This window comes from Coprinopsis cinerea (genome assembly GCF_000182895.1).
Source record: "Coprinopsis cinerea okayama7#130 chromosome 1 map unlocalized cont3.1, whole genome shotgun sequence".
NCBI classification, from domain to species: Eukaryota; Fungi; Basidiomycota; class Agaricomycetes; order Agaricales; family Psathyrellaceae; genus Coprinopsis; species Coprinopsis cinerea.
The window spans coordinates 312,755-338,133 of record NW_003307544.1 but is presented as its reverse complement, the minus strand read 5'-3'; the positions used below and the strand labels follow the sequence as shown (position 1 = coordinate 338,133).

At 52.9% G+C, this 25,379-nt stretch overlaps 13 protein-coding genes across 13 annotated transcripts; 7 read left to right on the top strand and 6 right to left on the bottom strand.

Moving 5' to 3' along the window:
- Positions 1 to 332: 332 nt before the first annotated feature.
- CC1G_02832 (hypothetical protein) lies at positions 333 to 2,839 on the bottom strand (the record flags this gene model as incomplete). The annotated part of the gene is made up of 7 exons (XM_001828199.2): positions 333 to 470; positions 541 to 684; positions 755 to 1,009; positions 1,068 to 1,274; positions 1,687 to 1,811; positions 1,882 to 2,644; positions 2,696 to 2,839. The coding sequence occupies 7 exons, from the start codon at positions 2,837 to 2,839 to the stop codon at positions 333 to 335; spliced, it is 1,776 nt and encodes a 591-aa protein (XP_001828251.2).
- A 1,175-nt stretch (positions 2,840 to 4,014) lies between these two features.
- CC1G_02831 (hypothetical protein) lies at positions 4,015 to 4,787 on the top strand. The gene is made up of 3 exons (XM_001828198.2): positions 4,015 to 4,136; positions 4,198 to 4,538; positions 4,589 to 4,787. Exons 1-3 carry the CDS (start codon positions 4,075 to 4,077, stop codon positions 4,732 to 4,734), a joined length of 549 nt encoding a protein of 182 aa, XP_001828250.2. The 5' UTR covers positions 4,015 to 4,074; the 3' UTR covers positions 4,735 to 4,787.
- Positions 4,788 to 5,064: 277 nt separating this feature from the next.
- Positions 5,065 to 5,729, top strand: CC1G_02830 (hypothetical protein; the record flags this gene model as incomplete). The annotated part of the gene is made up of 3 exons (XM_001828197.1): positions 5,065 to 5,138; positions 5,200 to 5,423; positions 5,497 to 5,729. 3 exons carry the CDS (start codon positions 5,065 to 5,067, stop codon positions 5,727 to 5,729), a joined length of 531 nt encoding a protein of 176 aa, XP_001828249.1.
- A 589-nt stretch (positions 5,730 to 6,318) lies between these two features.
- On the top strand, positions 6,319 to 6,965 carry CC1G_02829 (hypothetical protein; the record flags this gene model as incomplete). Its single annotated transcript, XM_001828196.2, has 2 exons — positions 6,319 to 6,350; positions 6,419 to 6,965. The coding sequence occupies 2 exons, from the start codon at positions 6,319 to 6,321 to the stop codon at positions 6,963 to 6,965; spliced, it is 579 nt and encodes a 192-aa protein (XP_001828248.2).
- A 765-nt stretch (positions 6,966 to 7,730) lies between these two features.
- Positions 7,731 to 8,553, top strand: CC1G_02828 (hypothetical protein; the record flags this gene model as incomplete). The annotated part of the gene is made up of 2 exons (XM_001828195.1): positions 7,731 to 7,879; positions 7,941 to 8,553. The coding sequence occupies 2 exons, from the start codon at positions 7,731 to 7,733 to the stop codon at positions 8,551 to 8,553; spliced, it is 762 nt and encodes a 253-aa protein (XP_001828247.1).
- Positions 8,554 to 9,021: 468 nt separating this feature from the next.
- Positions 9,022 to 9,952, bottom strand: CC1G_02827 (hypothetical protein; the record flags this gene model as incomplete). The annotated part of the gene is made up of 3 exons (XM_001828194.2): positions 9,022 to 9,400; positions 9,462 to 9,740; positions 9,809 to 9,952. The coding sequence occupies 3 exons, from the start codon at positions 9,950 to 9,952 to the stop codon at positions 9,086 to 9,088; spliced, it is 738 nt and encodes a 245-aa protein (XP_001828246.1). The 3' UTR covers positions 9,022 to 9,085.
- Positions 9,953 to 10,111: 159 nt separating this feature from the next.
- Positions 10,112 to 11,208, top strand: CC1G_02826 (hypothetical protein; the record flags this gene model as incomplete). Its single annotated transcript, XM_001828193.1, has 3 exons — positions 10,112 to 10,869; positions 10,928 to 11,094; positions 11,150 to 11,208. The coding sequence occupies 3 exons, from the start codon at positions 10,112 to 10,114 to the stop codon at positions 11,206 to 11,208; spliced, it is 984 nt and encodes a 327-aa protein (XP_001828245.1).
- A 73-nt stretch (positions 11,209 to 11,281) lies between these two features.
- CC1G_02825 (metalloprotease) lies at positions 11,282 to 12,424 on the bottom strand (the record flags this gene model as incomplete). The annotated part of the gene is made up of 5 exons (XM_001828192.1): positions 11,282 to 11,388; positions 11,444 to 11,612; positions 11,672 to 11,727; positions 11,786 to 12,309; positions 12,366 to 12,424. 5 exons carry the CDS (start codon positions 12,422 to 12,424, stop codon positions 11,282 to 11,284), a joined length of 915 nt encoding a protein of 304 aa, XP_001828244.1.
- An 844-nt stretch (positions 12,425 to 13,268) lies between these two features.
- CC1G_02824 (metalloprotease) lies at positions 13,269 to 14,499 on the bottom strand (the record flags this gene model as incomplete). The annotated part of the gene is made up of 6 exons (XM_001828191.2): positions 13,269 to 13,375; positions 13,459 to 13,627; positions 13,693 to 13,772; positions 13,812 to 14,095; positions 14,178 to 14,354; positions 14,441 to 14,499. 6 exons carry the CDS (start codon positions 14,497 to 14,499, stop codon positions 13,269 to 13,271), a joined length of 876 nt encoding a protein of 291 aa, XP_001828243.2.
- Positions 14,500 to 15,521: 1,022 nt separating this feature from the next.
- Positions 15,522 to 16,162, bottom strand: CC1G_13571 (hypothetical protein; the record flags this gene model as incomplete). The annotated part of the gene is made up of 2 exons (XM_002911997.1): positions 15,522 to 15,718; positions 15,778 to 16,162. The coding sequence occupies 2 exons, from the start codon at positions 16,160 to 16,162 to the stop codon at positions 15,522 to 15,524; spliced, it is 582 nt and encodes a 193-aa protein (XP_002912043.1).
- A 383-nt stretch (positions 16,163 to 16,545) lies between these two features.
- Positions 16,546 to 17,157, bottom strand: CC1G_02823 (hypothetical protein; the record flags this gene model as incomplete). The annotated part of the gene is made up of 3 exons (XM_001828190.1): positions 16,546 to 16,799; positions 16,849 to 16,892; positions 16,952 to 17,157. The coding sequence occupies 3 exons, from the start codon at positions 17,155 to 17,157 to the stop codon at positions 16,546 to 16,548; spliced, it is 504 nt and encodes a 167-aa protein (XP_001828242.1).
- Positions 17,158 to 18,362: 1,205 nt separating this feature from the next.
- On the top strand, positions 18,363 to 19,199 carry CC1G_02821 (hypothetical protein; the record flags this gene model as incomplete). Its single annotated transcript, XM_001828188.1, has 1 exon — positions 18,363 to 19,199. The coding sequence occupies one exon, from the start codon at positions 18,363 to 18,365 to the stop codon at positions 19,197 to 19,199; it is 837 nt and encodes a 278-aa protein (XP_001828240.1).
- Positions 19,200 to 20,478: 1,279 nt separating this feature from the next.
- On the top strand, positions 20,479 to 25,257 carry CC1G_13570 (hypothetical protein; the record flags this gene model as incomplete). Its single annotated transcript, XM_002911996.1, has 7 exons — positions 20,479 to 20,520; positions 20,569 to 20,593; positions 20,651 to 20,916; positions 20,974 to 21,180; positions 21,236 to 24,313; positions 24,374 to 24,993; positions 25,071 to 25,257. The coding sequence occupies 7 exons, from the start codon at positions 20,479 to 20,481 to the stop codon at positions 25,255 to 25,257; spliced, it is 4,425 nt and encodes a 1,474-aa protein (XP_002912042.1).
- Positions 25,258 to 25,379: the final 122 nt, after the last annotated feature.

Sequence of the window (25,379 nt, the reverse complement as noted above, 5' to 3'; positions counted from 1 at the left end):
CAAATCGTTTTGAGCGGTTCCCTGCTGGAATTGGGACCTCGGTTGAGCTTTTAAACTCTCGAAGTAAGCCTTTAGACGGCTCTTAAATGTATATATGACTGGTCCTTCTGACTCAGAAGCCTGAGATTCGAATCACCGTCTCATTAACCTACGGGACCGCTTCGATTCTCTGCCGCTGCAACATCTTGCCTATCTAGCGCCCATTTAATTCAAGGGATATTAGCAAGATTTCTTCGGTGTAAGTAATTAGTCCACGGGTCTCCCGATTGAGACTGGATTATCGAGCCTTTTGAAATTCCTTCTACCGCATCGAAGGACAAAGAAAAACATGCCTACAAAACCCCCTCACTCGTCCCTTTATCAAAGTAGACCGGCCCATTATCAGTCAGCCTGTACTGAAGCGCCGAGCTCCTCGAAATGAGCTTGACTTCATCCGCATCCGCCGCAAGCGGACCAGCATACAGCGCGACCTAGTAAATCGCCCATAAAAGTAAGAATCCCTTCCCTTCTTCGGTTATTAGAAATAGGAGGACAGCGTACCTCTCCACTGACAGCACCGCTCCGACCACTATACAACGGTCTGACGTCAAGATGATACGCACAAACGTCAACAAGTTGCAAGAATAACTGGTCTGGGTCGTTTGCGGAGGCGACGTGATGTCGGATGAGCAGCGTCGCTCCCGCCTGAGGGTACCGACGAAAAACCCCGCTTCAGAAACGGAACCATTCCACGAGTCGAGTCAGAGTCACGTACCTTTAAGCATCTAGCGCGCAGTTTCCGCAAAAAGCGCCATACATCGAGCGGTGAGTGACCGATCCATTCCAAACTCGCCGTATCGTCGAGTATGACCAGTGTTTCAGCGCCCGGCTTCCCATCTAACGATTGAGAAACCAGGTCAAGAACCCTTGTGAACTTTGGTTCTTTCGGTTCGCCGTCCAGCTGTGCCAACTCCATGAGGTCCAAAAACTGGACCGTGTTCGACGAGATATATGTTGCCAGATTTACACTCTAAAATACACCAGCAGATCAGCAAGGCTACCACCAAATCGTACACGTGTAAACCGACATATTTGAGCATAACAGACTTCCACCGATTGAGATCCACAGAGGTCGAGAGGACAAGAGCAGTCGGTGCCAAAGTAGAGTCTTTTCCAGAATTCCCATCCTTGATCAGCTCTTTTACAGCTTCATAGACGATAAAATCCGCCGGTGCAGCGAGTTCGTCAGTCACCAGTAGTGTTTTGCCTTTGGGGAGGTTGAAAGGAGCCAGCATCTGGTGTTCGGTGGTGGTGGTTCAGTGTCAAGAGAGGGCGGAAAAGACGATCCATCGATCAAAACGCGCACTGATCCGCCGGAGACAAGTTGCATCTCTTTTTGCCAATCCAGAATCCAGTTCTTCCTATCGGCATGTTTTACACTATGTACAAATTATCAAAGCCAAAAAAATACAAACGAAAGATCAGTACCAGACAGCTAAAATACAAAATTTACACGGGTTGAAGGATGCTTTACGGGTCCTCCACTCGATAAATACCGCTTCGAGATAGGTCTAAAGATGGAATGAAGATATGACAAGCTTTTGACGTCAACATAACTGTAGTACACCCTGGTTAGATCGTGCGCTGAACAGGGTCGTTAGTCGATCAAGTTCAGGGTCCAAAAAAAAAAGGCTGTGGAAGGCCTACCTTGGCCGCCGCCCACTGGACGACAATCTCCTTAATCCTCTTCCGCAAAGTCCCCTTACACTGGTCGCAATCGAGCCCATCTTCCAAGCTAGCAAAAGTCCGCTGAAGCTCATTAATCGGGACATCTGAATGCGGAAAAAAAAAGGGTTCATGACCATGTCACAACCACAGGGACCGGGCCAAAGGGCGACTCACCATTCTTCCCATCCCAGGCAAAGTAAGCGGCAGCCAGGGCCCATGCACGGCTCAGCCGTTTCTGGTCCTGGAACGAGCACGCCTTCGACACGAGGTGCAGCTCCGGAGGCTGGAGGATGATATTCTTGAAGTGTTCCTGGCGGGCCATATGGAGCGTCATGAGCTTCTTGAGGTAGATCGCCCCAATTCTCCTCGCGATGTCATCCGTGATGCTGGACAGCGGGATAGCAAGGGTGTGCGAGGACGCATGCACGGCTAGTTCATGCAGCTGGTGGTGGGCCGCCAACGCATACACCCGCAGAGGCGAGAGCGGCGCATGCGTGAGGAGCAAACCATACAGATGGCTCCCGGGTAAAATGTGGGCACTGGGAGTTATATTGTAAGATGGCATTCTATCAATCGCCGACTCCAGGACGTCCAGCGTAGGTGCGTGTTGCGCACACGAAGTATTGTACAAGGCATGAACGATTACGTTCAACGTCGTTGAAGTTTCGGGTATATCGATGATCTCGTCCTGTGTCACTCGTGCAGCGGTGGCACTCCCAATGAAAGATTCAAACGCCCTCGTAGAAACCGACTGCAGCACGGGGGAATGGAAGTAGAACAGGACAGAGTCGCTTGTCCGCAAGATCGCGTCATGACTCCCTTCATGGGCACCCGGATAGAACGACGAGGAAACAGACACGACTGTCTCGTCTGCGTCGGTATCCGAGTTCTCGTCCCCAGAGGTGTTGGGCGTAAGGAGCCGCGACGAAGGATCGATCTACACTTTGCGTTACAATTCGGTGAGAACACGAGGCCCAAGACATCGTACCATTGCTTCGATATGTGTATGGAAGAAAGAGGCTGATAGCGGGTCTATGACCTGCGCCGAACACCTTTCTAGGCCGGAAGCGTGTGCATTTGTAACCCAATCTATCCCAAAGTGAATTTCTGCATTGGGGATGGCGTTTTCCATTGGTGAGGTTGGGCCGATGAGAGCCTGGACTCCCAGCGGACGATGAGCCTGAAACGTCACGGGTTTAGGAAGGACATCCCACTTACAGCTGTGCAATACTCGATTGGGCGAGAAAAAATTCCGCTCGCGGTCGATAGAGGGCCTAGAAAGGTTGTTCGAATTGGAACCGTCCACCAATGGTGGAAATTGGCGACGCTCCGAGTGAATATAGGGAGGAAAGGTGCTGGGTGACTTCCACAATGCTTTTAGCAACCCCTGTAAGTGCGCTTTATCTGCTAGCCCGATGCTGGTGCTTCTTGACCCGATCGCTGTCGTGCTGGGGGCGTGTCCCCTCTGGGAATCGAAAACCACGAATGCGCATCATAACCGACGTCACTTTTTGGTCAGTCGTAGCCAAAGCACGGTTGAATTGGATATCCGGGGGTCCATCCGCCCCGTTCAATACGTTTCTTGGAAGTTCGAGAAGCGTCCTGCTAGTGGTTGGAAGCGTGCTTTCAGTAAACCCGGGGTCTCAAAGGAGACCAATTTCGAGTCTAAAAGCCAAAAGAAAAGGACTCCACGAGGTACTCCGGCCGCAGATACCGACGGCGAAAGTGAGTGCGATCATCAAAGCATCATATCCTAGTCTTGGTGACCAAACGAGGCAAGAATTCCATTGCTGAGACGCGAGGGTCTCCAAAGCCTTGGATGGATAAAGAAGCTGCTAGATTTGGAGGTTGAATTATCCGGTTGGATCACTTGGAATAGGTCTTGGATTGAGCGCTCGTCTCTGATGTCATCAAACAGACCTGCCGGAGGCCTTCCAATGGCTTCCAGTAACCCCTAGGAAGATAGCGGTATCCTTGAGCCAGATCGATGCAGTCCTCGATGATGAAATATCGCCCAATATCACGGGGGAAACCTTGAAGATCGTCGACAAAGAGCCAAGAATTGCCCTCCAGGTTCCGCCACCCCAAATATGTCAAGGAACGAAGCGGATTATCGGATGGACAGGCGGATGGGAAGGAGGAAGAGGGCAAGAAACCGGTTTTAGTTGCCAACAGACGCGTCTTTTTTGTGATCCCAGTTTCGCATGGTGGCCCTGAGTCTGGTCCCTGGGCCTGTAGTCTTATCTAATCCGATATTTCAGCGCCTGAAATTGAAGGTCCGACGTCTCCACTTTCGCAGTGGAGTGTGGTCCACTCGTATAGTGGTGCATGGACCGTTAGAGATATTAGACTCTAACACTTACCACCATGAGTACCACTAACCCAAGCACATCCAATAACGCAGGTCGGTCATTTGGGACCAAGATCAAGTACGTCGCTTCGAGGAATCTTTCAACACTCGTTGCTGACGTTGCCTTGACGGAAATGTAGAGGAGTATTCGAGGTTATCCATGGCATGTCGCATCGAAACCCGATCGTCTGTCACCAGGCTGACAAGTTCGCGTCTTCTTTAGGCCTTGGAGAAAACATTAGGGGTACTGCACTCGCAGCTATCGACTCCATGAGCAAAAGCGACTCCACAAAGAACGACGAAATTGCTTGGCAAGGGCGCTTGGAGTTGGAACGAGGTTTAACCAACCTTGGGAAACGCCGTGGACAGTCATCGGCAACCACTGGTCCTGCGGGGTGGTCACCCGATACACAACAGTCTTTGTATTCATCGTCGGGCTACGATCGTGATCCCAACGTTGTCGAGCCTCAGGGGACATCCAGTGCGTAACTTCTTTCGATGTGGCGAAGTACTACTAAATTATAGAAATAGCGGGCTACAGTGCACCAGGAGCGATGAATCGCATGCCAGAACCTCAGCGCTATGGCTCCACAGGCCATACACCACGACAAAACGCTTCTACTGCATACCCATCCAACGCAGCCGTCGGTGGAATGGCACCAAAGGCCCCTTTCTAATTCACTTAACCAGTCCTTCTCATTCTTCGAACACTACCTATGCACCTTATAATCCTGTTTCGTTATGGATAATGAATACCACCTTGTTCTTCTAGTCATAATCGTTAATCTATTAATGCGGGGTTGTAGTCTTGGAGTGTGGATGTAGCCATGACATCACGACGCCCCTAATGAGGTCACATCCGCAACTTTGTCGGAGCGGTAGTGGAGTTTCTTTGCGTATCTCGAGCTCCAGTACTCGGCGTTACTGGGATACTACCATAGGTTATAAGGGCGCTCTGAAGGGCTCAAACACTTCCATCGCATCGCATCGATTCATTACAATCCACGATGCAACTTCCACATCAACAAGAAGTCCCAACCACCAGAAGCAACGCAGGAGATAGCGTCGGACGACGGATAAGGTGCGGCTTTACATCACATACGTGACGAATAATCTTCTAAATGAAGTTTGAACCAAATCAGAGGGGCATTCGAAGCTGCCCATGGCATCGGTGAGAACATTCGCGGAAACGCCATGGAAGCCGTCGACGAAATGACAGGGACAAGGCGTGGTCGCGTGGAGAACGAAGAAGTCATCCGACGAGGCCAGGCAGAGACGAGACGGGGATTAGAGAATATGGGGAGAGGAGGTCGGATGATGGCGCACCAGCGGCGTCCGGAGATGGGGAACGTTGAGTCTTATGAACGTGAGTTTGCTATTTTGTTTGAGCCCTGTCCGCATCGTGGGTTTGGAGTGCTCATGTCGTGTGTAAACTTAAGGACGATCGGCACTCACGCCAACAGCACCAGCTGCTCCCCACGTAAGGCAGAATGGAGGATCTCGCCTCAATCCCAACTCGACCTCGACATCGACCTATCCCGGGCACCATAGAGACGACGCCATTTCAGGGATACCCAGTCCCGAAGCGCGAGAACTGCGTCAAGAGGCGGAGTATCAGCGGCAGGTCGACGCAAGGGAGGATATGCCGTTTGTTCGGAATTCGTACAACTGATAGCTTCGACATGATATACTACCACTACCTTGTGTACGCCCGATGCACACCCCCGATGTCTACGTAGCTTAAGGAAATTTCATATGTATGTCCGGCATCACAAAGGGATCCTCCGATCCAAGGTGTTTATACTTGTCGACCATGCCAAATTGGATATCCTGCGGTAGCCTGCGGTACAGAATTGGGAAATAGGCGCCCGTGGTACATCCCATCAACATGTCACCCTTCACATGACAAGTGCCAACAAGCCCTCTAAGTACTTAGCTCAATCTGTGTTCGGGATTCTCCAGCCAGAAGTGGAGACCTATGATGGCCGGACGAAGAACAACGTTTTGAGTTCCTGCCGAATGAAGCCGAGGAGAATGTAGGCGCTGAAATTCGAAAGACAGGAATTCATCCCTGGTGCGATAATTTTAGAACAGTAAGGCACGCATTGCTACTTATAGTCCTCAGCGGAATGTCACCGAATCTGTCTCTTTAAATAAAGACGCGTGTCTTCGTTGTCGTTTCTTCAGGCTTCTGCGCATCCTGCTACCTGTTCACGAGACCTCCACCCCCCTGCTGAAGTGCACTTGCCTTTGTGATGATAATGGGTAGCCCACAGGAAGCCGAGGCTAATGTGTGAGCTTAACCCGCCTCCGATATCCTACCATCGCTTGTCCGTTTGTGTTGACCATTGGCCCCTATAGACCGCCTGCCTACATTAACGGCGCTCCGAATTTTCAAGGAGGCCAACCACCTCTGGGGGTTACCACGTACTCCCAACCGCCTCCGAGCGTTACCTCGAACACGACTGGCTCCTCGCCCCAGCCAACCATGTCGCAAATCTCACAGGGCACACCTGTTGTCCCGGTGGGAGCCCAACCACAATACTTCCAACCACAGAACGTCGGGACAGTCGGGAGCATGCAGCAGTTGCAGAATCCGCAACAGCCCCAGCATCCCCAGCCGAACAACTTTGGCGTGATGATGGCGCCCTCGCCGACGTTCCAGCCTGGGACTGTCAACGGGCAGCAGCAGCAGCAGATGCAGCAGATTCAGCAGCAGTCGCCGGTGTATGGTGGACAGCCCCAGTCGCCTCCTGCTACGAGCTACAGTGCGTCTGGACAGCCACCGTTACAGGTTGTGTCGCCCTTGCATGTCCTCGGACCTGGCCCTGGTGCTGTTCAGTGCCCCAGTTGTGGTTCCCGAGGGATTACGAATATTACGTTGGAGAATGGGAGTACCACTCAGTGAGTAGATTTTTTCTTCCCTTTCCGTGAATATCTTCTATCTGGAGGGTGGTTCAATGCTGATCGATGCTCATTTGTTGGTTCTTTGATTCTTGGAATTGCTGCAGTTTGTGGGCTGTGATCGCTTGCCTGTTCATTTGCATGCCTTGCATCCCGTATCTGATCAACGATACGAAGGATGTGAGGCATAGCTGCTCGACGTGTGGTGTTTCACTTGCTACTTATAAGCGGAGTGGAGGTACCGTCGTGCACGCGTTCGGTAGGATATGACCGTCATTCACAACAGATGTACGCTAGCTCTCTTCGCCGTAGCCCTGCACCCAGGTTCAATCGGACGTGTCGGTCGTACATAGCGGAAAGGAACACCCAAGTTCCGCGCCTCGAGGCGGAATGTCATTCTATAGCTTTTTTATTGACCATCACACACGTTCAAGTATCCTGTCGACCTTGCCTATTCGAGTGAGGTGCGGCTGCCAGAAATGAAATAAGCGCCCAATCTATTTATAGGATTATTGCCTCCGACGTTCCCCGCTGCTGTTCTCTGAGCGATATTAGGCTAATTAGGGGACATAGTTGGGGGTATCACGGACGAAGAAGGATGTTTTTGTGCAGTGCAAATTAGTCAACAGCTTTTCGAGGGATGTTCGAGGTGTGGTGCGGCGCCGATGGTTATCATAAAGCAACACTAGGCGCTCGCGCTTGACGGGCAGGCACAATTTGCATCTGTCGTGGCGACGACTGCGGTATTGTTACCGCAGTTGAATATTGAATGCCCGCCAAAACGCTCTTTCTTTCCTTCCCTTCCCTGTCTACACCAAACGCTTTCGTCCTTGTTGCTGCAGCTTCCCCCACTATCACAGCGGCGAGTATTGCTTTTGTGACGATAATGGGGAATCCGCAAGAAGCAAACATGAGCGCGTAGGTCGATTTCACTTATGTCTCTATGAGACCCTTTTGTATCTGATGCACATGATTCCAGTCCACCCGCCTACGCTCCTGCATTCAATTCAACGCAAGGAGGAGCGCCGGCGTTGGGCGTAACGACGTACTCCCCACTTGCATCGGGCCTCACGTCGGGCTTGAACGCATCGTCCACGCAGCCGACTGTATCGCAATCCCAATCACAATCACAGCCTCTCATTCCCCAAGACACGCCCGGATCTGGGCCCAATTCGCCCCAGCAACCCTCGTTTTTCCAACCGACTAATAACACGGGGACACTCGGCGGTGGTGGTGTCCAGCAGCCTCTGCCGCAGGCCCCACAGAGCATGAATAACGCAGTCACAACGCCATCACCTACGTTCCAGCCAAACCACGGTACCGTTAACGGGACTATCAGCGGTCAGCAGCAGGGGCAGTACCAGCCACAGAGTCAGGGGACAGACTTTAACCCGTACTACCCGCCTGCGCAAGGACATCCATCACCACCAGCACCACCGCCGATGTACAGCGCTCCCGGGCAGCCCATCCAGTTCCAGGTGGTATCACCTCTGCATGTCCTCGGACCCGGCCCTGGTGCTGTGCAGTGCCCCAACTGTGGAACGCGGGGTATCACGAATATTCGGCATGAGTCTGGGAGTACGACGCAGTAAGTGGTAGGGATCGATTGCTGGTGAACGAGGGTTGCTGATCGACGAACTTGCTCTTTTGCAGCTTGTGGGCCGTTGTTGCGTGTGCGTTTATCTGTTTGCCGTGTATACCTTATCTGGTGAACGATACGAAGGATGTGCGCCATACGTGTTCGAATTGTGGGACTCTTTTGGCGACGTATAAGCGGAGTGGGGGGACCATTGTGCATGCGTTTGGGAGATTGTAGTTATTTGGATTTTTGTTGGAGGTGGATGCACACTTGCTGTGTGGATCATTCCGAGAAAGATTTACGAACGACACGACCAGAGACGATCCTTGCATGATACCCTGTAGAAATAGTCCCCGCCATGGTCTCGACTAATCACAATGCTATGCTAGAGGCCAACATCATCACCACGGAACGCGTTCGGAAGGCTACAGTAGTTTGGTGGACCTGGATGCTTGACTGGGCGGAACACGATACCCTGCACTTGTACTATATTGCTGTCATATTCACGAAGGATAACAGTATTGTACAGAATACCTTACAGAGTATCAGGGCTCTTCCATAGGGAGCTCCATCCCGGCCTTCTGAAGGGAATCATACGCTTCCAAGAAAGGCTGCTGTACGGTACCCCAATAGTCTCCCCAGACATCAAAGTTCTTCCAGGCGCCCTTCTCATCGAGGAACTTCTCGTTCACCTTCTGCAGCTTCTCACCAGCGTCAAAGACAGGCTTGAGGAATAGCCTCATCTGCGACTTTTGGTCGACAGAGTTGATCTGTTTGGCGACGCCTTGGAGGATGATTGCGATGGCTATCCTGGCGCGCGCCATTTCCGAGTCGGCTGGGACGCTGGCGCTTTGGAAGAGCTAAATGAAACGGAGGTCGGTTAGGAAGGCTGTGGCTGAGGTTGGGAATTGGAAGACTCACGGAAAGGTATTGGGCAGCTGCGTCTTCGCCTCCTTCGCCGCCCGGCTTTGTGAGGTAGATGATAATTGTCCGGATGAGACCGTGGGCAATCTTCAGCCTCAGCTCTTCGTCTGGTACCAGTTCGGTAAGCCAAGGGGCTTTGGCTGTTCCTTCCAAGAGGTCAACCCATGGCACATCCTGATACCCAGGATTTTCGTTTTTGGACGCTTCGTTCAAAGTCTTGGACGACGTGCTGAACGGTGAGCGAATCGACAGCCTCTGGGGTCCTGCGAGACGTTTCTTGATGTTCCAGAGATATATATGCCCTTCTGTAAGCCCTGCAGACGACCACCAACGGGGCAACTCACCTGGACGGCGCTCGACGTTGACCAAGGACCGCGTCGTGCAGAATTGGCGACGGCAGCGGTGGACAGTGCACGGGTCGCAGCTGGGCGACTGCACTGTCTCAGCAACGTCGAGGCTGATGTTTTGAGGACCCTGAGACTGGACATTGTTGGTCGTGGGCGTCGGGAGCAACGATGAGCAAACGCCCAAGCTCGTCGTTCCCAACGTCATCGACGCGACGCGGAAAACGCCGAACGGGATCAGATGATTTTGATGTCCGAACCAAACGGAATTCCACCCACCTTTTCCAACAACCGTCAACTAAAATGCCGCCAAAACGACAAAAACCTGTTGAAAGCGACTCGGATTCGGACTCTGACGCCCCAGAGGCTATTACAACCTCACAGTCGAAGTTACATGTCCAGGAACGAGAAACAGCGGTCAAACAGGCTCAAAAGGCGGCCAGGGAGAAGAAGAAGGAAGAAAATCGGGAAAGGGACAGGAAACTGAAGGAGAGGGCTGCGCAGAATCAGGGAAAGAGGAAGAGAGGCTCTGGAAAGGCTGAGAAGGCGGTGGTGGAGCAGTCAGAGGCCTCGGACGAAGACGATGAAGACGAGGGTAGTGTGGATGACGAATTGGAGGCTAGGATGCGTCGAGCGATGGCAGAGGCGGCAGAAGAGGATTCATTGGATGAAGAGGGTGACCTGGACGACGAGGAGGAAGAATTTGGCGGGATTGTAGACGATGGAGATGATCTGGAGGACCTGGAGGAAGACTACGAAGACCCCGAGCTCGACGAGGACGACGAACCCGCACCCAAACGTTCTCGGAAGCAAACTTTCGAAGACGACGACGACGAGGATGAAGAAGAAATGGATATCGATCTTCCACCGTTGCCCAAGAACCAAAAGAAATCCAAAGCCTCAACTTCGAAGGCAGAACATCTGCCTGACGAGCTGTTCGCCGCTGCATTCAAAGCTAGCCAGGCACTATCTCAAAACGCAGGCTCAAAACCCAAATCTGAACCCACCTCATCCTCGAAGAAACGTCGACGGAAACAACGTTCCAAGGATCTCGTACTTGGGTAAGTTGACTCGAAATCTTTGCTCACAGCTGGATTCTCGATACTGATGTACCTGTAGGTCCAAAAAGATTCGTCTTCTACCTGATCCAGCGGCTTCAGAAAAACCAGCGATTCCTCGTTCCCTGAAACAGCCGAAGAAGATCAAAAAGTTCCTGGACCGGACGTTGGCTCTGAAGGGCAACAAGACGCCGAAGACTGTATCGTTGGGTTGGGAACGGAGACCAGGTTCGTAGTATTTCGTTTCAAATTTAGTTGGTTTGTTCTAACCAGGGTTCGACAGCAAACATAGGAGTTTTACGCGGGGCAGGGCCAGCTGCCAATTTTGTTCGTCAGGTTTAGCTACTTGTAGAACAATGCTAATCTGGGGTTTTCCGATTTACGAGAACGACCGTCCACTTGTAATACCCAAACTTCACAAGGTGATACCGCGGTATGTCGCGAGCTGCATTCGGAGACGCTCGACTTGACCAGGGGTGAAGTGAGTCACGCACGCATCGTCGGTGTAATCCATGTAGTTGTCTCGACATCCAGGTGAGTCCTTGCTCCGACGCCAGCCCTGGAGAAACGCACTCACGGATTGGGTCCAAACCAGGATCTTCAGGGCAACTGTCGCGGCCTATCGGGCACCCCGTCGCCTCCCATGCCTCTGACGGTGTGTCGTCAACAAAGTCCCCAATGGGCCGACATGCGTTTTGGAACGTGTGGTACAGCCCAACCCAGTGTCCTACTTCGTGAATCGCGGTCTTGCGGGCTTGAGTTAGGATCTGTGGCTGTTGAACTTGGAAGCGAGGTTCGTTCGCACCTTTCCCTCGTCGTACGGGGCAGCCGTGCCACCCGGCAAGGAGGAGAACAAGAGCACTGGATAACGCCGTGTCATCCACCAACTGGTTAGAGGAGTGTCTTGGAGAGTACTCACCAATACCATCGACGGAGGGATTGTTCGCGTAACCAGTGGGATAAGTCCCATATCCGATGGTACCGGCGTTATCTTCGGAGGTAAACCCCACCGTGAAGATGTTGAGCGTCTCGGGACCCCCGACTCGAAGCGCGCGCTTCATCTCAGCGTCGACGCTATTCCGCGCATTGGCGTTTGCGAACCAGTGGAGGTTGAGAGTCCTCGTGGTGTTGACTAGTGTGAATGTTAACCCGGTATCTGCGAACCCTTCGTTCAGGACGGCGATTTGGTCTTCGATTTGCGCGTCCCTGGCAAAGGTGTCATGGTCAGGTGTGGTTGAAGGGAGTTTGAGATGGTTATAGTTGTCGTACGGGACGTTGCCTTCGGCGGGAGACTCGCCGGAGTTGATGACGTGGAAGTGGACTTCGACGTTGTAGCTGGTGAAGCCTGCTTGGTGGTCTGCGAGGGCGCGTACTTTGTGGGCTTCGAAGTGCGCCTCGGCGGCTAGGACCTCATCTGTGGAGAGGTGTGAGCCGCACCGCACGCTGCAAGCGACGCCGTCAGCTTTGATTGGATGGGGCGGGGTGGGGTGGGTACGAACAGTGCGGCAGCGGCGGTCGTCGCATGAACGATGGAGAAGAGTAGGGCGAGTAAGTACATTGGAGCAGAGATTAAGAGGTGTGGTGGGTTAATCCTCCTGCCTCCCGAAATGCGTCCCAGTTTTCTTTAAGGGCTAACTGGGCCACCGCCCGGAAAAATCATGTAGTTCTTGCTGAGGCGCGATCTCTTCAGGCGAGAAAGAAGAGTGGGATGTGAGAATGAAGTGCTCTAACGAATACAATGGATAGAAGTGTTACATGGACTCTTTGGTTCTGGGAGACCTCGGCCTGTCGGCATCGCCATGGGCTGGGAAATATGCCAGATACATCCAGAATCAATAAGTACATAGTATTCTTGGAAAACCGAGGTGCTATCATCTTTAGGGGTGTGACTTATCGTAAGTGTGCACTGGTACTTCCAAACCCAAAGCTGTATTGAAAGGCATAGACAGTGTGGTATAGAAGGTCTTCTATCAAAATACGAGTCAGCACTGGCCACTGTGGTCCCGATTTCGCGTTTCGAAGAAGACGTGGGCCCAACCGGATGGAACGGCAACATACCAGCGTCGTCAGATGACCCCTCGGGCACACAATTCCACACCCTAAGAGTCACGAATAGAGATTTAATCCTTGATGCGAGCCGCTCCCCTCGGGCAGCGAACTTTGCGCTAATCCACTCCGATTCGCATCAGCCTGAGTTCTCCCAATTAGGTAAGAAGCGCCCTTCAAAGCTGGTGACGAACAAGAATCGGTCAACGTTCAAATCGATAAATTTGTTTTTACAAGACCTGGGTGACGCTCGGATGTCGATGTACGGAGACGCGATCTCGATGTACAGAAAGGTAGAAGCGTCGCAGGTACGTGCGACGCTCAGTACATGACGGTGTTAACGGTTATATAGGACGTTAAAAGACAATTCCACGATAGGTCGCAACCTGTTCGCGCATACGCTGGGCCTGACCCGGGGTGAACTCCTTCATGCAGTCGTCATCGGTGGAATCCATGAAGTTGTCTATGTAATCAATGAATAAGTCAATGATATATATATCAGAAGTTGCGACTCTGTCCTGGATGTACTAGATGAGATGTACTCACGGATGGGATCAAGTCCAGGGTCGTCAGGACAGGTATCACGGCCGATGGGACACCCGAGCGCCTCGGACGCCTCGAGCGGGGTGTCATCGACAAAGTCCCCGAGGGACCCACACGCGTTTTGGGCGGTGTGGTACAGTCCGAACCAGTGGCCGAGAGTATGGGTTGCGGACTGCCACGTTCCAATCGTCAGTGTCGAGAAGTCTTTACTGGGAGCATGGTATAATCCGCACTTACCCTTCCCATGTTGTAGGGAGGGAGGCCGACGCCGGGGAGGGTGTTGTAACGGACAACTGACGTCGGAAGACAATCAGGAACTGTGGGGCAGGATGTGGAAGGAGAGTCTGGGAGCTTACCTAGGCCGTCAATCTCAGGTTCGGTGCGCATCATACTCGCGTAGGAGGAATACCCTGTGAACAGAGGATGTCTGGTGGTGAAACCGACGGTGAAGATGTTAAGGGTCTCCGGCCCTCCAGTTCGCAGAGCCCGCTTCATTTCGGCGCCATAGCTGTTTCGGAAAACGGCGTTATCGAACCAGTCGGCATTCAAAGTCCTGGTGATGTTGACCAAGGTGAAGGAGAAGCCGGTGCTCGCGTAGTCCTCGTTCAGGACGGCGATTTGGGCTTCGATGTGCGAGTCTCTAGTGGAGTAGAGTGGTAAGTGGACATGTCAGTAAAGGATGAAATATAGAATATAGACTATCGGGAGCTTTGGGTACTTACTCGAGGTTGCCTTCGGCGAGAGAGTCGCCAGTGTTAATGACGTGGAAATGGACGTCGATGTTGTACTTGTCGTCGGAGCCTTCAGTGAAACGAGCGACAGAGACTTTGTTCGCTTGGAAGTGATCCTCGGCGAGCACCGTCTCCTCGGTGGACAACTGGGAGCCACATCTCGAGGTGCTACAAGGAAGAAGAGCCCGAGTTCCAGGGTTAGTGAGATCATATTAGTATAATATGTATGGCTTGAAAGAACTGAAGGAACGAACTGTGCAGCGACGAGAGCCGTCGCGTAGACAAGGCTGGTTAAAAGTGAAGAGAGTCGCATTTGGGTACTTGGTAGTATGAGTAACTGCAGAGGATTGATGTGACCTGCTTTTTTCTGGGTGCACTCTGATCTGTATTTATACTGCAACAACCTCACCACGGCAAAAAGCAGGAGCACGAACGTGCTTCTAGCTGCGACAGCGTCTCCTCAAGTGTCCACGAGTGATCAATCACCCAAGGCTTCGAAGGACAAATGGGAGAGAGAAGGGTACAGAAGGCACTCGAGTCGGGCAGGTGTAGACTTGCCGATGCAGCATCGAAGGCTTCTATCATGGTGGTCTGTGTGGTATTCCGGAAAGGTATTCCAGGAATGAATGTTGTTAGCTCATAGAGATACACCTAGGAGTCGTCATATGATGTATAACCACTGAGGTCAGGATGGACTACGGGGAAGACTATGCGTGCTCGGGCACCACGGTGTGCGCTGCCAGTGCCAAGCCAAGCCTTCGATGCATTTAGACCTAGTCTGGGAGCCCAAAACCTTCAACCGCCGTTCACTACGAGGTGCAATCGACCCTTTCTTCACGCTATTACTGTGCACCAGAGCCTATCGCCCAGCTTTTGCGCCTCTCGGGCTTTTACCCTTCGCTCAAGAGTGTTCCGTTTCGAGGAGATGGATCACGACAATCCAATCCGATTCGCATCACGGTGGGACAAAAGCTTGGCTTCGAGAGCGAAAACTCGGACTAGAGTCGGATAGCGACAAGGTAATATGTACATATAAGTGGTGGTAGAAGACGAGAACGCAGAGTTCACGAGGAAGGTTGGACTTCGAAATTGAAATTGGAGACCACATCCACCGTGTTACATCCACAGCGTCCCACCCAGAGTCGCAGCAGCCCCTTTTAGAATTTCTCGATCTTTCGCGTCTTCGTCGTCAAATTCGAGGTCCTGAGAAGTCAGGTGTCAAAATTTCCAATCAACTCCCAGTTAGGCTATCGGACCCCCCAGCTCTCCCCCAGGGATCATTTCACTGTAGGATATCTCTTCGTCCCAGTTCTAAGAGACGAGGGGTGCAGATTCTCATGTGGATGGCGTCGATAGAAGGGTAGCAGCAATCAAGAGGAGGACGATGGTCAGGTTGATGAGCGACATCGGGGTCAGGAGGAATATGTGCGCTAGTTTCCCGTACAACCCGATGACTCTGTAGGTGAATCTCGTGGAAGCCGTTTGGTGGAATTGTTGTCGCCGGTGGAATAGATGAGCCGGGAGTATGTGACCTACTGGATGACCTTGTTAAGGAGGCGATGGAAATGAGTGAAAGGAAGGATGCGCTTACCTCGTACTCCAGCATGCCCTGGATAATCCCGGTCAAACGGCTCCATGTTAAACGACTTCAATGCAAGCCTAACGACGCTCCCGTGAACTTGTTTGAACTCGTAGCTTTGCGCTTCGCCTAGAACACCGACCAGGCAAACCAGCGATTGCTCGACGAATCTCATTTCCCTGGATTCTTGTGGCGTGTCGTCTCGCCTCTTCCCAAACTCCACAGGGGATCGATCAAGAGAGGCCTTGGCTAGTCCTTGATTGGGCTTCAAACTTTGACTCAAAGGTCCCTGAAAGGTGCGCAGTGCCTGCCCCGCGCTCGAAGAATCCGGAGTGAGCGAGTAAAATTGGCGTAATCTATACAATTTTCGATAGCAAGCCCTATCGAATTCTGCCATGAGATGAGTTCTTCCGCCGAAAACGACATGGAATAGGAAACATACATCAACACGGTGCAGATTGGATATGAATGTTATCCATTACATGCAGAACATGCCTGGTACATACTGAATGTTACCCTTCAGTCAGAGACGATCGTCTGCACCGGCTAGGAAAAGTAGTTCGTGTTTGAAAATCAGAGACAGCATGCCGTTCGACGGTGGTCCCCCTAGCCCAGATGAAGAGGCAAAGCACCAGATGGTCGGCAAATGCGTTATGGCCGGTTGTATGGGTTTGGTCGGATAAGACGGTGGAGGCTGCCTTCGCCTGGACCTGTAGCCACCGTCGCTGTCCAGAAATGTCGGGGTCGCCCTGAAGGGTTCGATACTTCATGACCGCCATTTCACTTGCGCTGGAGGTGGTCGGGTGCACCGAGGAGGTTGGCGACGACGGCGGCACTGTCCTGCTTTCTCTGCTGGAGCTCATAGAGGGCCTTGACGGCGTTCGAGGCCTTCTCCAGAAGCTCAGCCTCGCTGGGTGGGATCCGTGGGCTGCCTGGCTGCTCTGGCCTTGGTAGAAGGGGCAGAGAACCGACGCCCGTCGTTCGCAGCACCTGAGAAAGACTATTCAGAGCTTTCTTGAGCTCTTCAATGGACCCTAAATGTGTTGATTAGATTGTATATAAGACCGTTGGTTGTCGACGTACCCGCCGTGTCCTCAGGACTATAGCCTGGTCGATACGCATTTTGCCTGTCGTCGCCGTCAGCCCTGGACATACACAACGCCAAAGAAAGACATCGACGACGCACACCCCAGCCAACGTCTGCTTCGCCAACGACTGCAGCCTCATAACCTCCGCCTGCGCACTATACAAATTCTGCTTAAACAATTCCGGCGAATTTGGGTCCATATTGGTCGACTGCTGGTCTTGCTGGGGCGCGCCGAAGCTAAAGGGCTGGTTTTGGTCCTGGAAAACATTCATGGCGGTGTTAACGGTGAATGGCGACGAGAACATCGTGAGCGATGATGGTGGGACGATAAAGCGCTGTGTGGGTCCGTCGGCTCCCACGATGATGAGCGCTTAGCCGCGGCGATGGGCTTGACCTTGAACCACATGGTGCGCGACCGGGACATGGCTTCTAGGGGTTCTACGATGTCTCGTGACGGCGGTGAACGCGGTCAGACCGAGCACTGCATCGTTTCTGACGACGGCGACTGAAAATGACCCTCGCTCGGCGTTACTAACGACGACGGCTGGGTAACCTGCGACCTCGCCGTCTTCTGACCCGATCTACAGGCAAAGAACCCTCTGAAATGGCTAAGGGCTACGCGGTCTCTGTCCGTGTAGAAAAGGCCATGGACCTGGTGAGCTCGCCGTCGCATATACTCTCGACAGCGTTACTGACAGACTTTGTCGCGCAGGTATGCACGCGCTTCGCAGAAGGAACGCGCTGAAGTCACCATGAAATGTTTTCCCAGGCAATGGGATTGTCGTCCTGAGCCCTGAACACCGTCTGGACAACCCAGGTACCGTCTTCAGCGCGACAGGCACCTTGGTCAGTCGTTCACTGATTCACGGTAGAATTTGCTGACTGATTTAATTGGTTACAGAACGAGCCCCAAACTTGACTGAGGAATCTAGGCACTCAACCTGTTTCGCTGCGCGTCTCCCACAAACACTTGGGAGGATGATTATGACCCCTGGAACTTGCAACTGCGACCCTGTGAGTCCTCCCTTTGGCATCATCGCCACGGAACCTGACATGATTTTCAGACGTTGGCCCTGAAGTGTGTAGTAGAAGAGACCTGGTTCCAAGCACGCCACTCTGAAGGGCAATTAAACGCGTCGGCCTTTGAAGGAGAGGCACAGGTTCCCCATTGTACATCTGTTTCGACAGTCACACACGTGATGCAGTGGTGTAGCCACTGGCGATCTGGAGTATTTCAGCCCTGTGTCCTCGTTCATGCCTTTGCCACAGACCTACATATACGCAGCATGGATGCCCCTTCAGCTAGTACTCTCGACTCACATCATCCGGTAAGGACTCAACAATTTGCATCACATCGCGTCTTCATATTAATCGGACAAATGCTTCAAGGACTTGGATGAGCGCATTCAGCATTACCGAGACGCAGCGGCCCTTCAGCCGACGGGTCATCCTGACCGTTTCGAGAGCCTCAAATACCTCACCACAGCCCTTTACAGTCGATTCCAGCGCGATGGCGATTCCCAAGACCTTCAAGAATCTATTAGCTTTGGCCGAGAGGCGCTGTGCATTCCACCCTACAAGCCAGACTGGCCATTCTCTGTCTCTCATGACCCTGGCAGACATCCTACGTGATCGCTCCAACCGCACGGGAGACATACAAGACCTTCAAGAGGCCATTCAATACTACTCTGAGGCGCTACATCTCCTCCCGACAGACCATCCTTCCCGGGGGGCTCTGCTTTTCAATTTTTCCCGGTCCCTCACCATGCGGTACTATACCCACAGCAAGGACGTGCAGGACCTGGATGAGGCGATTGGGTGTTTGCGAGAGGCACTGGGCCTTCAGCCCGCGAGCGACTGTATCCGCGGTGTGCATCTTAGCGGCCTCGCGGCGACGCTCATTATTCGGTTCGCGCACGGGTACGATATGGAAGACGTTCGAGCGGCCATCGAGATCTACCGGGAAGCGCTGAGGCTCCTCCCGACAACTTACCATACAAGGCGATGTGTAGCTTTCAACGCACTCGCGGCGGCACTCGCCATATGGTACGGGAGCAGCAAGGATATTCGGCATCTGGAGGAATCGATTGGGTATTGTAAGGAGGTGCTGGGGCTTCGACCGGAGGATTGTGATTCGGAAAAACGGCGCGTGGCATTGTGGCTCATGGGGAAGGCTTTGTTTATGCGCTTTGGACATACGAGTGATATTGGGGACCTTAGGGAGTCCCTTGTATGCCAAAGGGAGGCTCTGTTGATGTTGCCAGTGGGTCATCCTGATCGCTCGGAGTCAGAGCTTGATGATATCGCTTCCAACCTCGCTAGAATCGAGGCGGGCCATCGTGCTTGACTCGGTGCGAGGACAAGGGTGTTACTACCTTGGAATCTTCGTACGGTAATATGTCGTCAGTTGGGTCAAGAGTTTGTCGCATAGCTAGTGCATGTACGATCGCAATCTGAAAACTTATCGTTCCAATAAATTTACCAAAGGTATGTTGAATTCAGCTTCGTTAGTTCGTTTGAACCTAGCTATAACTGCCCTGAACGCGAGGGGTAACTCGGGCTGGCATTGAGGCCGATGTCGGCGGAGTCGGGCCGCCATCAGAGTCGGGCTCTCATCATCGTTTCCCACGACGATGAGCGCTTAGCCGCTTGAACCCGAACCACATCATAGCGCGACCAGGACCTGACTTTTTGGGGGCTCTACTATGTCTGGCGGCGACCGTTAACGCAGTGAGACTAGGCCCCGCAACGTTGCTTACGACGTGGCCAGGAAAAAGGGCCTCGCTCACCGTGAGCGACGACGACGACGCGGGGTCTACCGTCTGGGTGTCCGACGACCTCGCCGTCTTCTGACCTGATCTCCAGGGAAGCAACGCCGTCTCTATACCGGACAAGGGCTACGTGCTCGTCGTTCATGACGGCGCAGGCACGGTGTCGAAGATGGTCTCGATACCAGAACAAGGGTATCGCTAGGCGAGGCTCCCAAGACGGTGAGTTCGTTGTTGCGCACGCCGTCGCTCTGAGTCTGTCGCTGGCTGCGTCTCTTCTGTGCAAGGACTCGTCGTTCAAAAGGCGGGGCGAAGCTCTCGACGCTGCGCGGTCTTCGTCCGAGTTCCTTATCTTATTGAACATAGACCCGCTGACTTTGTGTTCAGTGCTGGAACAGGTCACAGGTGCTCTTCGACTTGATTTCAAAAGGTGAAGCACCTCCTTTTCTTTTTATATAGTTTTCTGACTTGCGGTTTACAGGACCAGAGACAAAGTTGAAGCTCGACGCGTCTATGGTGTTCTCCTAGCCGCTCTCCCTTTCCGTGCGTGTAAGGTTGGCGATTTCCACGACGACAGTTTAAAAGCGAGCCTACTGAGAATTGCTTCCCATTCTGAAGAACGGCCTCGTTGCGAATAAAGCCTAATCGATCGGCTCTAGGAAGGCGAAACCCAGAATACAATCTACACAATCACATCCCTTTTCATCGAATCGGGAAGGCCTGGCAGCGTGACTCCAACGAATGTCACACACGTGGTGCAGTGGTGTGGCGATCCAGCGCTTAATGCTCAGTTATAAGAACGAAGGCCTCCAGGGACTGCTTCCCTATTCGCACGTTCCCACCCAACTTCTTCCAACCATGGGCGAACCTTCGGTTGACATCGCGAATATATCTTCCCAGGTAAGGTCTCAAGGATTCGTACCACGCCAGTGCTCATCGAGCGTTTAGGCTATCACTACCGATGGCCCATCGGGTATGTTGCTGTGCGCTTTGGTCCGTGTGCAATGCGCTGATCTTAAAATGAATTCAGCGGGAGGGGGTCCAGGCGCGTTCAAACAAGTAGGCGAGCTAGTGGAATCGGTGAAGAAGAGGATGAGAGATGATTTACTTGAAAAGGCCGTGGCATCTCTACTTCAAACCATCGACAAAGAAGCCGATGACCAAAAGCGGCTGGTGGCAGGGATGATCCTGGTCAAGGCTCTGTTGACTCGATTTGCTCGTTACGGGTGGGCGAACGACTTGGAGCAAGTGCGATCGTTGTTGCGGCAACTCGCTGATGGCGAGGGCAACTTCATTGTACGTCTCAACGCATTAGCTCGGACTCGCGGGGACTGGCACTAATTGACGGTTCAGATACCTCAGTGGAATGGGGTTGTCGACGAATCCTTTCCGGAGACCCATCACGCTTTAGGGCTTCTCCATGACTACCACCAATCGATCGATGAATCCGGCCTGGAAAGCGCAATCGTCCTTGCTGAGCAACTCATAGACTCTGGTCCAATGCCGACAGAAGATCACAGGATCTGCCTAGTTCACAGCGGGAACTGCGATGGCTCTTATGTACCTACTGTCGGCGGAGGAAGGGTTTCTGGACGTGGCAGCTACTCGCTTTCAGGACGCTAGACGTCTGTCTAGTAATCCTTGGACTTACATCGCTCTTCTTAACCTGGAACACGTGGCGATGATCAAGATGACGGAGGGGAGACCGCAGCGGAAGGTTGAGGGGTTGGAGGAGGCTAGGGCGTACGCGAGGGAGGCTCTGGCAGCGGATGAAAAGGGTTCGGAAGCGCATGCGGAAGGCACTGCGATGATGAAGGCAGACCATTCGCAGCTGGACGCGGCCATTTCATTGTTCCGCCAATCGCTTTCTCACCGACCTTTCCCTCATCCGAAACGCCATGACACAGTTGCAAGCTTGGCGGTCGCCCTGTTCACTCGGTTCAAGCGCAATCGCAGCTTCGATGACCTTGAGGAGGCCATTGATCTTCAACAGCAAGCGTTGGTCCTCCGCCCGGCAGGTCACCCGGACCGCTACGTGTCGCTCAACAGTCTCGCCAGCTTCCTCTCGACTCGGTTCGAGCACAGGGGTGACATGGGGGACCTCGAAGACTCTATCACTCGTTACAGAGATGCACTGGGCTGCCTCCCGATTAATTATTCGAACCGCGCTACTTTGCTTAACAACATCGCCGTCGCCCTTTCCATTCGCTTCCAGCAGAAGGGCGATCTCAAGGACCTTGAAGAGTCGATTAGCCACCACAGGGAAGCATTGACACTGCGTCCGACGGGGCATCCTGACCGTTCGGCAACGCTCGTCAACCTCGCCATTGCCCTTTCTACCGTGTCTGAGCACAAGCCTGAGGACGACTCCAAGGGCCTCGAGGAGGCGATTAGTCTCCACAGAGAAGCACTGGCCCTTTACCCCGTAGGGAATCCGCAACGTTCCATGTCCCTCATCAACCTGGCCAACTCCCTCACCACTCAGTTCGAACGTAAGGGAGACTTAAAGGGGATCGAAGAGGCCATTATTCACTATCGAGAGGCGATGGAGCTTCGACCAACAAACCATCCTGGCCGCGCCAACGCTCTCAGCAGCCTCGCCACTGCCCTATCCACTAGGTTTGAACACGTTGGTGACATCCAGGATCTCGAAGAGTGTATCCGTCACCACCGAGAAGCACTGGGCCTTCGACCGATAGGGCATCCTGGACGCTTCATGCCCCTAAACAACCTCGCTGCTGCGCTGTCTACCCGGTTCGAACACAAGGGCAATTCTGAAGACCTTGAAGAGTGCATTCGCTATCACCGGGAGGCACTGGACCTTCGACCGGCCGGTCATCCTTCCCGCTTCATGCCTCTTAGCAACCTGGCCACCTCACTTTACAGTCGGTTCCAGCACAATGGCGACTTTGAGGATCTTCAAAAGTCGATTGGGCATTTCCGAGAAGCGCTGGACCTTCTGCCAACAGGCCACCCTGGCCGCTTTATGCCCCTTAACAATCTCGCCAATTGCCTCGTCACCCGGCTCCGGAAAAAGGGCGACTTTCACGACCTCGATGAGTCCATTCGTTATCATCGAGAAGCATTGGGTCTTCGACCGCCAGGCCATGCCAGTCGCTGCATGCCACTCAACAACTTGGCGAACTCGTTATCCACTCGATACGAACACAAGGGAGACATCCAGGACCTTCAAGAATCCATTCGTCACCACCGAGAGGGGCTGGGACTCCTCCCGACAGACCATCCTAGCCGGTTCATGCCTCTCAACAATCTCGCTAATTCCCTTTCCACCTGGTTTAAGCACAGCAAGAACATCCAGGACCTCGACGAGTGCATCCGACACTACAGAGAGGCACTCTCCCTTCGACCGCCCGGTCATCCCGGTCGCTTCATGCCGCTCAACAACCTCGCCATTGCCCATTTCACTCGGTTCAGTCAGAGGCCTGAGGAGAACTTCCTGGATCTCCAAGAATCTATTGCACGCTACCGAGAGGCGCTAGAGACGCTACCGGTCGATCATCCTGACCGCTCGGAATCACTCAGCAACCTCGCTTCTGCCCTGTCCACTCGATTCCAGCACAAACATGACTTGGAGGACCTCAGAGAGTCCATCAGGTACTTACGGGAGGCTTTATCAGCCCTGACCCAATGCGACGACACCGCCGCTCTCCCCGACTCAGCTGCTACACGTCATCCAGCAGCCCTTGGTGTGACATTCAATCTGGTAAAGAGTCTGCTACAGCTTCACGACCACCTCGTTGAGCAGGCGACGGTCGGAGGCTCGGGGCATAAGGATGTAGAGGAGATCTTCCATCTCCTCAACTTTGGGTCTCATTGCGATGGCGCCTTACTCCTTGTTCGACTGCAACATGCGGCTCTTTGGAGCGTAACTGCCCGCATGTTTGATCGCCCCAAGGTTGCCCTCGAGGCTTACAAACATGGGCTATCCCTACTTCCTCTCCTGGCGTCCCTGGATATGACCCTCGAGCAGCGCCAGAATGTTTTGGTCCACGCCAAAGATCTCTCAAGCGATGCAGTCCAGCTCGCGATCGACCAAAAGGCGCTCGAAATGGCGGTTGTGTTCCTGTCGACCTCGCGATCGGTTTTCTGGACGCAAGCCCTCCAGTTCCGGGCATCCCTCGAGCGGTTGGAATCCGCTCATCCCTCGCTAGCGTCCGAGCTTCGCTCGGTCAATCGCCAACTCGAGAACGCGACTCATCATATGCAAAGCGCCGACTTCAAAGCCACTTCTCCATACCTTCTTACCGAGCAGAGGGAGAAGATTCTTGCTCGAATCCGGGGTGTGAAGGAGTTCCACGATTTCCTGCTCCCTCCCACTTTCGAAACGCTCAAAACCGCATCTCAAAGAGGACCGGTTGTGTTTCTGAATGCCAGCCGATACGGGTGCCATGCTCTGATTTTGAAGCAGGATTGTACCTTGCTTCCCCTTTCGCTGGACATCGACATCAAGAAATTGCGAGATTTGAGGGTCGCGGTCCAGAGAATGGGACGAGGTCTGGACGTTGATGGCGCTCTGCGGTCTAGCATTGACGATCTGGCTGAGCGTCGAGAACTTCGACTGAAGCTTGGTCGGCTGTCTCGTCAAACTGAGGATGACAGGTTTAGACAGGTGCTCGAGGTGTTATGGCTTCTCATCGCTGAGTCAGTCGTCAGCGCGTTGGAGCTGGAAAAGGTACGTAGCTTTCATCATGCCCTTTGTGAAGAACACCCTTTTGCTGATTTGGTTTTTCAGGCGGATGTTCCTGGAAGAATTTGGTGGTGTCCAACGGGCCCGTTCGCTTTTCTCCCAATCCATGCTGCCGGAATTTATTCCAACACATCTGAAGAATCTGACTGCCTGTGCCTATCCAACTATGCCGTTTCCTCGTACTGTTCGACGCCTCAGGATCTCATCGCATCACCGCCTGAACTGGACTCCGACTTCAAGATGCTTGTTGCCATTGAACCGGAAGCTCCAGAAACTCGTGTATCCGGCCTCCCATGGACCCTCAAGGAACTCGAACGGATCGAGTCGCGGATCCCGGACAAACGAAACTTGATCATTCGCGTAGGTCCAACAAGGACGCCAGCCGATGAGAAGACGATTCTGGAGGACATCAGAAGCTCGTCTATCGTCCACTTTGGGTGCCATGGGGTACAGGAGGAAAGCCCGCTTGACAGTTGTTTGTTCCTTAGCAGCGGGCGACTCACGATATCCTCCCTCATACGCGATTGCCAGACGTCTTCGCCTGCTCTCGCCTACTTGAGTGCTTGTGAAACTGCGAAGGGGGATGAAGAGCGACCTGATGAATCTCTTTCGCTCGCTGCGACGATGCGGTTTGCTGGGTTTCGTAGTGTGGTTGCGACGATGTGGTGCGTAATTTCTTTTCTCTGCTTGGTCTACTCGTTCGTTTTGTTTTCTGATAGTGTTTGACTTGATTCTATTCAAGGCCGATTCATGACGAGGATGGACCCGTTGTTGCTGATGTTTTCTATCGGCATTTGTTCCGTCGTGGCTTGGATTCGTCCCCGGATATTACGGTCGCTGCGTATGCGCTGCATATTGCTGTGAAGGAGTTGAGAGAGAAGGATGTGTCTTTTTCACGATGGGTTCCGTTTGTTCATCATGGTATTTGAATGTGTGTTCGAAACGTTGTGTTGCTGTGCTTTCTATGTCTATACGAGGCTGAATGCAAGCTGGGGTAGTCCATACGTATAAATTCGATTTCTTGTTTCCTTATTTATTTATTCAAACCTGT

Coding starts and splice junctions, on each gene's coding strand:
- CC1G_02831 (XM_001828198.2), top strand. CDS start 4,075: ATGAGTACCACTAACCCAAGCACATCCAATAACGCAGGTCGGTCATTT. Junction 4,137..4,197: donor TCATTTGGGACCAAGATCAA/GTACGTCGCTTC, acceptor ACGGAAATGTAG/AGGAGTATTCGAGGTTATCC. Junction 4,539..4,588: donor CGAGCCTCAGGGGACATCCA/GTGCGTAACTTC, acceptor TTATAGAAATAG/CGGGCTACAGTGCACCAGGA.